We start from the raw sequence: 13,210 nt of genomic DNA on the forward strand, positions 1-13,210 counted from the left end.
TGGCAAAGTTCGGAGAAGTACAAACGGCAAGCGGACCGGCACCGACGCACCCTCTCCTTTTTGCCCAGGCAATGGTCTGGCTGTTCGAAGAAACTCAGGCCCCGCTACATCGGCTCGTTCAAGGTCTTGCGGAGAGTGACCCCGGTGACCTACTGCCTACAGGTTTTGTTAAGATCTTCTCAGACTCTCACAGTAAGACCTTTGCACCTGGGTTCACTTTATTACTGTGTTTGTGTCCTTGATAGAAGATTCCACGGTATCAGTGGAACTAGCGGAGTTTGATCCTCTGGAACTGGAACAGAAACACAGTGGAACATAAGTTGGGAAACAGCTCAGAAAACACATATCACGAGAGAAGCTGCAGGAAAATAGTGAAACACTGATCAATAAGCCACAAACCAGTGACACGGTCATGATATGAGTTTAGAGACCACTGCTTTGAGTGGGTCTTGCTTTGTTGCATGGTCTGATATTGATCACTCAAAGCTTTTGCCTGCTATTTAACATTCAGCTTCTCAGTTTTACAAAATGAAAGACAGAATAAACACAGAAAATAAGAGAAAAATTGTATAAACTGATTAAAATATGCAATAGTGGAATCTGTGTTGAAAAGGTGTGTTCAGTGGTGCTGTGTGTCACACACACATTTTCAGAACCGCTTGTCCCTTACAGGGTCACGGGGAACCGGAGCCTACCCGGCAACACAGGGCGTAAGGGGAAGAGGACGCACCCAGGACAGGACGCCAGTCCGTCACAAGGCACCCCAAGCGAGACTCGAACCCCAGACCCACCGGAGAGTAGGACTGCGGTCCAACCCACTGCGCCACCGCACCCCCGTGCTGTGTGTCATCATGACAATAATCCATGGTGAGCAGTGAGAGACACACTGGTGTCTCACAGGACTTTTTGTACAGCCCCTCAATGACTTTCACTCACTGTGGTGGACTTTTGGTAGCGGCACCAAACTGGAAGTTGGCAGTAAGTATTTCATCTTTTAACTCAATACCATCGACATCAAAGCTCTGCACTGATACTTTTTATGTGTTTATCCTTTGTTCTCTGTTTCATTGTCATATTTATAGTTCATATTCATTGTCTAATGTGCTCCTACCAGATGTTTTCTGAGAAACAATTTGCTTAGGGGTTTCAATTATTTGTGTAAACTTTTCCTTATTCGGACAATATGTTCCTTTTTTTTGTGTGTTTTTTGCTTCATTTTGTCATAAATCCAAAAATAAACTTCAAATTGTCAGTAGAAAAGAGCCCCATAGGAATCTGGTGGTGCGGTGCATTTTATTGTAAAAGCTCCTTTTCACATCAGTCATGGACACACCGCTGTGATTCTTGTCTTGAAGACACCAGACATGAGACTAAATTAGTATTTACCATGAAATGCCGGTAAACACGGTATATTGACGGTACACTGGGCGCTGTGGAGGTTTTTGTACGAGCACGAATAGGCTCTGAATCACTGTGGGCCACTTTCGGTGGAGGAACCAGGCTGGAAGTTGGAAGTAAGAACCTTTTTCTATATTATATCTGAACACTGTAAAGTAATGAATGTAACTCGTTTTATTCCCTTAGTACATTTATATTCTTCAGCTGAGTGTCTCACTTGTGTGTTTTCAGCTGTTTCACTCAAAGTCGTTGTACTGAACGTTTGGAAAAACAGCTTCAAATCATTGATGTTGCAAAATCGTTGAGAACTCATAGATGGCAACGATAAATAAAAATAAATGCGATAAATAACGATAATTAATATGGCGATAAGCGTCTTTACTCTGTTCAAGGATTTTCTGATTTACATTTAAACCTGTAAAAATCATGTTTCAGCAGAGTGTTTCCAGCTCTTTTCAAAGTCGTTACACTGTAACTTGGTTTGGTTACAACAGTTTCAAATGATGTTCGAAATATTGACAGCAACACAGAAAACAACGATAAATACATAATAATAAATGCGATAAATAACGATAATATGCGATAAAAGCGGCTTTTACTGTGTTTGTTCACTACGGATTTTCTGATTTACATTTAAACCTGTAAAAAATTGTTTCTTCTGTTTTTTCTGTTTTATAAATTCATTATTTGTTCCTCCGAATTAATGTTTATTTTTCAGCTGTCAGTAATAATTAAGATGAAAATAATACAAACAATGTGATAAATAATTGATGCGCTTTGCCAGTTTTCCATGGTCTTTAATTCAATATGCATTCAGTTGTCTTGAATTTGAACTGAATTCAGTCCATCACTGATACACTTTTAATAATCAGTCAGTGTGTTATAAAATGAAGAAAATCAGTGTGCGGAAGGGCTGTATGAACATGTCCAGAAGGGTGGAAAAGAGACACATTATGGTTTGTAGCACTGAGCTGCGGAGGTAAAAATGACCTCTAAAGGATCCGTTCTCTTGTATTAATGGCACATTATGATACACCTCATACATACTGTGGGTGACATTCATAAACTGCCTATACATTCCTCCTTTGAGCGTTAACTAACAGCTCTTTTCCTCCTCCGCTACGTACAGGTGATGAGACACAATGCGATGTCCGCTGTTAAAGGTGTTCCGTCCACTCGCTGCCCTCTCTCTGACCTCTGACCTCTGCCGTCTCCTAGGCAACGCTGCCCCCGTCCTCACGGTCCTGCCCCCGTCCAGTCAAGAGGTGTCCGGTAAGAACAAGGCCACGCTGACGTGTCTGGCCAACAAGGGCTTCCCCTCCGACTGGAAGCTGGAGTGGACGGTGGACGGCAGGACCAAGCCTGGGGACGCGAGCCGCGGACTCCTGGACAAGGACGGCAAGTACAGCTGGAGCAGCACGCTGACCCTCCCTGCGGACGAGTGGACGAAGGCGGGCACGGTGGTCTGCAAGGCCACTCAGGGCTCCCAGACTCCAGTTCTGGAGACGATGAAGAGAGCCGACTGCCCCGTGTAGATGGGCGTCTCATTACTGTGTTTTTACTCTGTGCTCTACTCCACTCTTACTGTTTTCGTAACTAGTAACATAGAGGTTAATAATGTGCTTTGCTCCACTATATATGTGAGACCCTTTACCTTGAGCTTCGCGGTATTTTCCGAGAACTTCTGAATAAATAAATGGATATAACATTTTTCAAAATTATTGTTTCACACAAAACTTTCACCTAAAAAATGTACTGAACTGAGGTTTTTGTAAAAAACAGAGAATGTTATTGGGGAAAAAAAGTCACTTCTCACTCATTCACTCCTTCATTGATCTCAGAAGTGCATAATAAATGTTTATTTTTAATAATTTGTTATTATTTTATTATTATTTGTATAAATTAATTAATTAATTTAATTATTGTTGAATAATGAATAAACCTTTATGCAGCTACTGGAGTGACGTACACTGGTTCATATGGTGGAATGTGACAAATGGACTGTACTCCAGAATCAAATGTCTGAACCCAAATCTCTCCTTCTGTTGATGAAACACACTCTTTGTATTTTTGTCCGACATGTACGTTACTTTGGAGAAAAGTGTCTGTGGAATAAAAAAATGTCAATGTAAATGTAATTTGTATGTAAAAATGTAAACTGGCGAAACCAAGGAAGTGTTGGAGCGCCCTTACCGTGGTGGGTCGAGGCCAGGATGTCACTGCATCCACTTTCCTGGGGTCCATGGAGACTCCCTCCTGGCTTAGGATGTAGCCCAGGAAGGAGATCTGGCGTTGGTGGAACTCACATTTCTCTACTTTGACATACAGACGGTGCTGTAAGAGCTGCCTGAGGACCGACCGGACCTGCTGGATATGCTGCTCTTGGGTCCTGAGTAGATCAGCATATCATCAAGGTAGACGATGACACAGTGATTAATGAAGTCCCCCAACACGTGGTTCAGAAAGGCCTGGAAAACCGAGGGGGTGTTAACTAGGCCAAAAGGCATGACCCTGTACTCATAATGACCTAGTGTAGTGGAGAAGGCCGTCTTCCATTCATCCCCCTCACGGATCCGAATAAGGTTATACGTGCTACGGAGGTCTAATTTAGTAAACCAGGTCGAATCATGAATACTTTCCAAGGCTGACGTGATCAACGGCAAAGGGTGTGGGTATTTGACTGTTATGGCGTTCAACCCCTGGTAATCTATGCACGGCCTTAGTCCCCCATCCTTCTTACTGATAAAGAAGAATGCTGCCGACGCCGGTGACGTCGAAGGTCAGATCAGGCCAGCCTCGAGGGCCTCCTGGATGTACTCCTGCATGGCCCGTTGTTCTGGCAATGACAGGGGATACACCCGACCCCAAGGTGGCATGGTACCTGGTAAGAGGTTGATAGCACAATCCCAGGACCGGTGAGGAGGCAGTTCGGCGGCGCGAGCCTTACTGACAACTTCTTGTAAATCCTTGTAGTCCAGGGTATGACCGACTGGGGAAGGCCCTCTACCCTTTCCACTGACGTGGCCCGACAAGAAAGGGTGAGGCAAGACGAGCGACAGGACTCTCCCCATGAAACCAGCTCATTGGTGCTCCATTTAAAGACTGGGTCATGGCATGTCAACCAGGAATAACCCAGAATAATCGGGGTGTCTGGAGCTCGGAGCAGAAAGAAGCGGTGACTTGTAGTGACAAGCTCCTGTCTCAAGCAGGAGAGGTACAGTTCTAATATCAACTACCCCTGTCCCCAAGGGTTGACCATCGAGGGTTTTCACTCTCAGGGTGATTTCACAGCTCTTAAGAGGGACATGGTGCGCTCTGGCAAAGCCCCAGTATGTAAAACTGCTCGCTGCTCCTGAATCAATGAGGGCACTTGCCTGCATCCGGCTTCCCCCCCAGGCAATACTCACTGGCAACTGCAACTGTCCCCGGTGCTCCCCCGGACTCACCTTCATGTCTTTGGAGGTGCCTTGGGGCGGTCACACCAGGCATGCGGCACAGAGATGCTCCTGGGACCCGCAATAGAGACACAGTTTCCCCACCAAGCGCCGTCTTCTATCTTCTATTCTGAGCTGGCCCGGCCCTATCTGCACGGGCTCAGGTTCCTCCTCTGGGCCAGACACCGGGTGGATGGTCTGGTCTCCCCGAGGCTGTCGACTCCTGCCAAGGTTGCCAATGGCGATGGCGGTCTCCACAAACCGGTCAAAGTCCCAATCCTCACCTCTGTACGTGAGCTCTTCCTGGATCCGGGGGTTCAGCCCTTTGCAGAAACAGGTGAGGAGGGCAGTGCAGTTCCATCCACTCTTGGCCGTGAGGGGTCTGAACTCAAAAGCGTACTCAGCCACACTTCTATCTCCCTGGGTGAGACGCATGAGATGATTACCCGCCGCGAGCCCCGCGTGAGGGTGGTCAAAAATCGCTTCAAATTTTTCACGAAAAACGGTGTAGCTGGTTCTTTGGCGGGTGCGCCGCCCAGCGGCTGACCACGCCCGGGCCGGACCAGTCAGCAAGGACAGGACAAAAGCAATCTTGGATGCGTCAGTCTGATACATGCGAAGAGAACACTCAAAGACCAACTCACACTGCATCAGAAAATCTTGACAGTGATCGGGTGAACCGTCATACCTCTCTGGAGCAGCGATCCGTGCAACCGTACTGCATGCCTCTGGTGGTGCGGGCGGGGCAGGCTCAGCAGGAGTCGCGGGTGCTGTCTGGGTGGTGGGTTGGATAATACCTCCTGCTAGGAGAGCCTGGATCAATCCGTCTGCCGTCTTTTGCAGGCATTGCAGTGACTGGTCTTGCGCTCCCAAAATGGCGCTTTGCGTGGAGAGTGCCGTACGCATTTGTGCATACTCTGTTGAGTTCTGGTAGCAGGTGGAACCTTCTGTCATGGTTGCACTTCGAGAGGATGGACTCAAGTGTAGAGTTTTGTAAACAGACGTTTAATAAAGCCAAATCTGAATCCAAAAGCAAAGTCGAGGGACAGGCATGGGTCAGGCGAGCAGCAAACGTAGTACAGAGGGCTAGACAAAGAACGAGGTCAGGAATGTACAAGCAAAGGTCGATATCGGAAGAGTTTCACTGTGGCACAGCTCGAAAGGAAACAAAGGAGGCAAAACAAGGTTCTGCATCTGGGCTTCCTCGGCGTCCCTCTTTATTGCCGTTCCTATTAGGAAACAGCAGGTGCCGCCGATGTGCTGGCTGCGGGGGACGTGACAGTGAGATTCTGCAGCCTTTGTGTGTTCGTTTCACTCCTATAAAGAACAGCGATACATCAACCATGACATTTATTACCAGAAAACTGCTCTGGATTGGGGGATGCGGTGGCGCAGTGGATTGGACCGCAGGCCTGCTCTCCGGTGGGTCTGGGGTTCGAGCCCTGCTTGGGGTGCCTTGCGACGGACTGGCGTCCTGTCCTGGGTGTGTCCCTCTGGCCTTCCGCCCTGTGTTGCCGGGTAGGCTCCGGTTCCCCGCGACCCCATCTGGGACAAGTGGTTCTGAAAGTGTGTGTGTGTGCGCGCGCGGTCTGGATTGTTCCAGCTAAGTGAATAGAAGAGCTGGTTTTGGATCCAAAGGATGCAGGTTTTAATCCTGCTCATGGCTTTAGTACTTTCAAAACAAAATACTTACTCTAAATTGTTCAAGTAAAAATTGTTGTGATGTAAAAATGAGGAAATAAACTTATAAGCTGCTCTGGAGAAAAGTATCATCTCAATAAATAAATGTAAAAGTAATCTTAATGACTGTGGATTTAATTCCTAATAGTCATGGAAGTTGAGATTTAAATGTAATAAATTTCATTATGTGGTGATAGAGGAGAGTTTAAAGGAAGAGTTTGGTGCATCATGTGTAGATGAACTGGAGAATTGTGCAGTGGATGGGAAGGAGGTTAGAAGAGCAAAGGAGAGGGAAGCGGGAAGGAGGGATTTCATGTTGTGGCAGAATGTGACACTATTAATATTGGGTATAAAATGAGCATGAAAGGCTCGCAGAATCGTCACTTTGCACTGAACTTGTATATCTGGGGTTGTGTACTTATGTAATGGGGGGTGCAGTGGTGCAGTGGGTTGGCTCAGGTCCTGCTCTCCGGTGGGTCTGGGGTTCACGTCCCGCTTGGGGTGCCTTGTGATGGACTGCTGTCCCATCCTGGTTGTGTCCCTTACACCCTGTGTTGCCGGGTTAGGCTCCGGCTCCCTGCGACCCCATATATGACAAGCAGTTCAGACGATGTGTGTGTGTGTTTGTGTGTGTGTGTGTGTCTGTGTGTGTGTGTGTGTTTATATAATGATTAAGCATGTTAGAAGGGAGGAAAAAGGTGTTCTTAAGAAATATGGCTGGTAAATTATGAGTTTTTCATGTCATCAAATTTGCTAGAAACAGTCTGGTAAAGTACTTCTGTTGTATCAGTGTCTATAAACTGTGTGACATTATTTCCTTCCTCTTCAAGCCCAGCAGTGCAGTAACTGTACAGTGTGACTGAGGAGGTTTTTGTACAGCTCTATAACACTGTGTGAACACATAGCCACTATGGTAACTCTGACAGTAATAATCTCCTGCATCTTCAGCCTGGACTCCACTGATGGTCAGAGTGAAGTCAGACCCAGATCCACTGCCACTGAATCGATCTGGAATCCCAGACTGACGGTTAGTAGCAGCATAGATGAGGAGTTTAGGAGCTTCTCCAGGTTTCTGTAGGTACCAGTTTAAACGGTTGTTGCTGTACACAGCAGTACTGGTTTTACAGCTCATACTGACTGTCTGTCCTGGTAGAACAGCTTTCACTGCAGGACTCTGAGTCACAGTTATTTGTCCCTTGGATTCTGAAAGAAAAAATAAAGTTTCATCATGAACCTAAGACTAAATAATTTTGTTATTTAGTACAATGTAATAAATGTGATTAGATGTAATGCACACAAAGAAAATAGTTGCACACCAAAGGGAAATATATATTTTTTAAAACTTACCTTGGATGAAGAGTAGAAGTGTAAGTGCAGAGATGAAGACACTGATAGAACTCATCATCGTTGTTTTGAGTTTTACTCCCATGAAGGACAGCTGTCAGTCATGAAGTGTCCAACTCTGAGGACTATAAACAGTCCTAGAGCACTGAAGCATGTGCTGCCCATGCAAAATGCTTCTCTATGCAAATACATGCAACACACACTGATACAAATTTTCAATGTGTTCAAAAGCATTTTGATAAGTAGCCTGTATGATCTGTCTCTTTGTCTCTTTTTAATTTACTGTGATTAATGGTTTTGAGGTTGTTGATTTTGTTTTTTGCTTTTTGCTTTTGGTTTTTCTGTCTTTTTGTGTTGAGTGATCAATAAGGTATCAATTTCAGTTAATTTATTACACTAAATATCTGTTTGAAAGAAGGGATTTAATTCTGTGCTGCTGTTCACATTGTCACTGTACATTTTACATTGTGTCACCGATTTATATATAAAAATACCCAGTTTGTGAAAGTCTGAGAAAAATAACTAAAACCCCTCCAGTACTGAAAATTCTCTTTCTTAATTAACTATATTATAAAAATCTCATTAATTTATATTCCTAGATTGGGGTTTAGCACAAGAAAAAAGAGTTTACCACAAGAAGGAGCCTATGGAATTTGGAAAACCATGTTACACAGAGAGGACACACACACACACACACACACACACACACACACACACACACACACACACACTGGCTGAAACCACTTGTCCAGTGTAGGGGTTGCAGTGAACCAGAACCTAAAGTGGCAACACAGGGCAAAAGGCTGAAGGGGGAGGGGACACACCCAGGATGGGATGCCAGACTGTTGCAATGCACCCCAAGCAGGGCTCTAACCCCAGACCCACCAGAGAGTGTGACCTGGGCAAACCCGTTGCACCACCACACCACAATTGCAGAAAGGACAGTTTTCTAAAAAATTCTTATTTACCAGTCACCATATATTGTTTTAAATGTCTCATAATAAAATGTCTCATGAAGCATTACTCCCTATACACTGTGATGGACGAGCAGAGAAGAACCACACACACACTATATATAGAAAAGAAAAGACTGCACAAGTCACCTGAACGTGACACATGGCACTTTGTACAAAGGCACATGTCACTGTGAAGCAAAATAACTCGCTGCACAGCAACTGGATCCTCTGCTTCCAAGTCGTGAATTTCCCTCCAAAAATCTACTTGAACCCTTAAATTCTGAGCACACGCTGTTCCTCTGCTTTGTGCTCCTAGGGCTCACACCACTTTTTCTAGGACTGTCTCTTGTGCTACAGTGTAAATTAACTTGAATATGTAGATACAGCAGCAAATAGTGGTGACTGACCAAGGTTTACCTGTCTTCCAACAGTGGAGATTAAAATGAAACAGGGGTTTTCAAAATCTTGAGAATTATTGACCCAGTAACCTACCGCCTACAGCTGATACATCAGTGCTAAATTCATTCCCATTTCTTTGTGTTTCTGCTAAAACCCTTCAGCTCCTGTCTTACAGAGCTCCACAACAGACTCTCCTCCTCCTCCCACTGAGGTTCACATGGATACTTGGTTGAGTTTCTCATTGACTCAAAGTGCTGAGGTGGTCATTTACACTACTTCATGGACTAGGAAGGGTACAGAGTAGAAGGGTAAGGAGCACTCCTGAGTTCCTGCAAGTGACATTCTAAACTCTTCTCTCGTGTCCCAGTTTTTACCAGTGTGCTGCAGCTCCATCATCTGGCAACATGTATTAATCACAGCGCACATCATCCAGTACACCATGTACTGTCAGTTACAGAAATTACAGATAGTTATAAATGGACTGCAGAAGAGAGTTAAAATTATAAACTGTAAAACTGCAGAAAGTATCCATCATTTCTGAAAATTTATTTGATTTGTCTTTGAAATCTTGTGATAACAAACTTAGAAATTCAAAACTAGGGATCGTATCTGACTCATGATGATCTCAGTAGCAGAGTCTGTATACAAGTGTACAGTGTGAACTGGGAAATGAAGTGCAATGGTGACACAATGAACACAGAAGAAAGAGACACACGGGCTCTTCTTAAAGTAAATTACATGTTTTTAGGTGTGCGACGCGAATACACTGAGATGGGATGTGGACGAAGATGGAACACGGGATGTGGAGAGAATCACAAAGGACTGGAACAGGAAAACAGTGGAACAGAAGTTGGGAAACAGGTCAGCAAACACGTATCATGAGAGAAGCTGCAGGAAAATAGTAAAAGGCTCATCAATAAGCCACAAACCAGTGACATGACTTCAGCCTTTTAATAGGACTGGGAGCTGGTCAGCTGGTCAACTGAGGCCAGGTGTGTTGATGCAGTTAGACTGATGTAAAGTGATACGTCTGCTGAACATCAGGGATTTTGCCCTTGGGGTTGTGACATGGACATGATATGAGTTTAGAGACCACTGCTTTGAGAGGGTCTCGTTTTGTTACATAGTATGATACTGATTACTCAAAAGTTTTGGCTGCTATTTTCCACTATTGCAAAATGAAAAACGGAATAAACAGAAAAAAAACAATAATAAAAAGATATCTAATTGATTAAAATATGCAATAGTGGAGTCTTTGGTGTAAAGGTGTGTTCAGTGGTGCTGTGTGTCATCATGACAATAATCCACGGTGAGCAGTGAGAGACACACTGGTGTCTCACAGGACTTTTTGTACAGCCCCTCAATGACTTTCACTCACTGTGGTGGACTTTTGGTAGCGGCACCAAACTGGAAGTTGGCAGTAAGTATTTCATCTTTTAACTCAATACCATCGACATCAAAGCTCTGCACTGATACTTTTTATGTGCTTTTCCTTAGGGGATCTGGCGGTGCGGTACATTTTATTGTAAAAGTTCCTTTTCACATCAGTCATGGACACACTGCTGTGATTCATGTCTTGAAGACACCAGACATGAGACAAAATTAGTATTTACCATGAAAGGCCGGTAAACACAGTATATTGACGGTACACTGGACGTTGTGTGTGGAGGTTTTTGTATGAACACAAATAGGCTCTGAATCACTGTGGTACATTTTCAGCGGAGGAACCAGGCTGGATGTTGGAAGTAAGAGCCAAGTTTTTCTGTATTATATCCTGAACGCTGTAAAGAAATGAATGTAACTCGTTTTATTCCCTGAGTACATTTATATTCTTTAGCTGAGTGTGTCTCACTTGTGTGTTTTCAGCTCTTTCAGTCAAAGTTGTTACACTGAAGCTTGGTTTGGAAAAACAGCTTCAAATGATGTTTCAAATGTTGACAACATTTACATCCAGTGTTGACTGCGATCGCCTCGAGATTTCCGTTCCTGTTGTTTTTGCATGGCTAAAGTTGTTTCATTGGCTTCGTACAACACAGCGCCTTTATATATGGAGGTGTGCCATCTTGTTTTGTTCTTTGCAGATTCTTCCCAGCTATCCGTGTCGATGCCAGATGCCTTCATGGACAATTTAAGCGTATCCTTGAATCGCTTCTACTGACCACCTCTAGGTCAGATGCCTTGGGATAGCTCGTCATAGAAGAAGTTGTCTGGGAAGCCTGACATGCGTATCACTTGACCTGCCCATCTAAGTTGGGAGTGCATTAGGATAGTATGAACACTTGGTAGGCCTGAATGGCTGAAATGTATTCGGAAAACAAATGAAATAACCTGACATGTTCAATACTGTGATGTAAATGTAGAATTTACAGCAGCAATGTGAGGGAACCAAAGCATCAGAAATATAGAAATTATGATGAACAACTTCATGAATGTTCTTTTACAGAGAAAAAAGGGACTTGAAGGGAATCCATTAACCTACGAAAACTGCCCTTTTAAAGGAAATGAATACATAGTATGTTGATACACATATTACATATTTGTGACAGTTTTCTGAAAAACTCTTATTTACCAGTCACTCATATTGTTTTAAATGCCTCATATGAAGAATCACTCCATATACACTGTCAAGCAATTTTGTAAAAGAAAGAACAGAGAACTCAGGTATTACTGTCACAGCTACCAGTGAACAGGTCAGACTCTCAACACAGCCTGGACTTGGGACTGTAAGGGGTAATGTCTGACTTTGCGAAACCAAGTACAGTTGGCAGTGAGCTTTGACAATAACCTAAGGACGCAGGTTCGAATCCTGTCTTCTGCTTAGTACTATACAAATTACCCAGCTGTATAAATGAATAAATTACTGTAAGTATCTAAACAATGTACATCACTTTGGAGTAAAACAGGAATAATGTACCACATTCTTATTATAGTCATAACAAGAATTTTGTTATTTTATGCAACTTGTGAAGTAGATGAGTGGAGAAAAATGGACAGTACTATGGATAGATTATTGCTCCACAAAGACCCTTAAATGTCCAGAGAAAAAATGCTGAGTCACTGTTCTGCAAAATGAAATTCGATTATGGGCTGAATGAATAAAGGCACAAGAGTGTTGGATTTATCTGCCGTGTTTGACTCTGTACACAATGAGTTTAATTCGTAGCTGTTCTTGTCCTTTCACAAATTTGATCAAGACTCATTGGATTTATGAAACTGGAGAGATTTACAAAACCAGAGTGTCTAGACTGAATGCTTGAAATACATTTCTGTACAAATTCTATCAGTGTTTTATTTATTATAGTTGATATTTTCAGGATTTTGGAGTGTTAAGAGCTCTCTGGGAGAAAGCAAGACATTGAGGAGGCTCTAAAGTGGATTTTGGTGTCATGGTTGCGTCTAAGGGAAGCGGCTGACCCAAGTGCAGAGCGGTAATCGTGGTGTCTTCGGGGAAATCCAAGAGAGGAGGTCAGAGGACGGGCAAAGAGTCTTCGAGATGTGAACGTTGTTACAGGGAGGATCCAAAAGGCGAGGTCAGTGTACAGGCAAGAGGTCGATGATCCGAAGGAGGCAGTAGATCGGGGGAACACGGGACGGGTTCGGGGAAGGCGTTCGGGAACAGGAAATGGCTGGAGAAGGTCACTAACGAGGAGGCAGATCAAGGTTCCGCATCAGCGGGTTGTCCGACGCAGCCTTTTATGCTGCGGTCTGCGTTGCGTCACAGGTGTTCCGTGTTGGCCCGGAGGTGTGGGCGTGGCAGTACTCCCCCCGAGGATCGGTCCCGAACACTCGAGGGCGACCAGGGGAACGGCCTCGAGGCCGAGGTGCGGGCCGATCCGGATGACTCCTGTGGAAGTCGGCGATGAGGCTTGGATCAAGGATGTCTCGTGCCGCTACCCAGCACCGTTCCTCAGGTCCGTATCCTTCCCAATCCACCAGATACTGGAGTACCCCTCCACGATGGCGGGAATCCAGGAGCGCCTGTACCGCATACGCTGGTGC

The 13,210-nt window shown here is 44.5% G+C and overlaps 1 gene segment (V, D, J or C); it reads left to right on the forward strand.

The window, feature by feature from the left end:
* Positions 1 to 932: 932 nt before the first annotated feature.
* Positions 933 to 3,056, forward strand: LOC114909778 (Ig lambda chain C region-like; the record flags this gene model as incomplete). The annotated part of the segment is given in 2 exon segments: positions 933 to 978; positions 2,617 to 3,056. Coding segments are annotated over 2 exon segments (363 nt in total), but the record flags the coding sequence as incomplete, so codon positions are not given.
* Between the last annotated feature and the right edge of the window lie 10,154 nt (positions 3,057 to 13,210).

The sequence above is a fragment of the Scleropages formosus genome, unplaced genomic scaffold (assembly GCF_900964775.1).
Source record: "Scleropages formosus unplaced genomic scaffold, fSclFor1.1, whole genome shotgun sequence".
Taxonomy (NCBI): Eukaryota; Metazoa; Chordata; class Actinopteri; order Osteoglossiformes; family Osteoglossidae; genus Scleropages; species Scleropages formosus.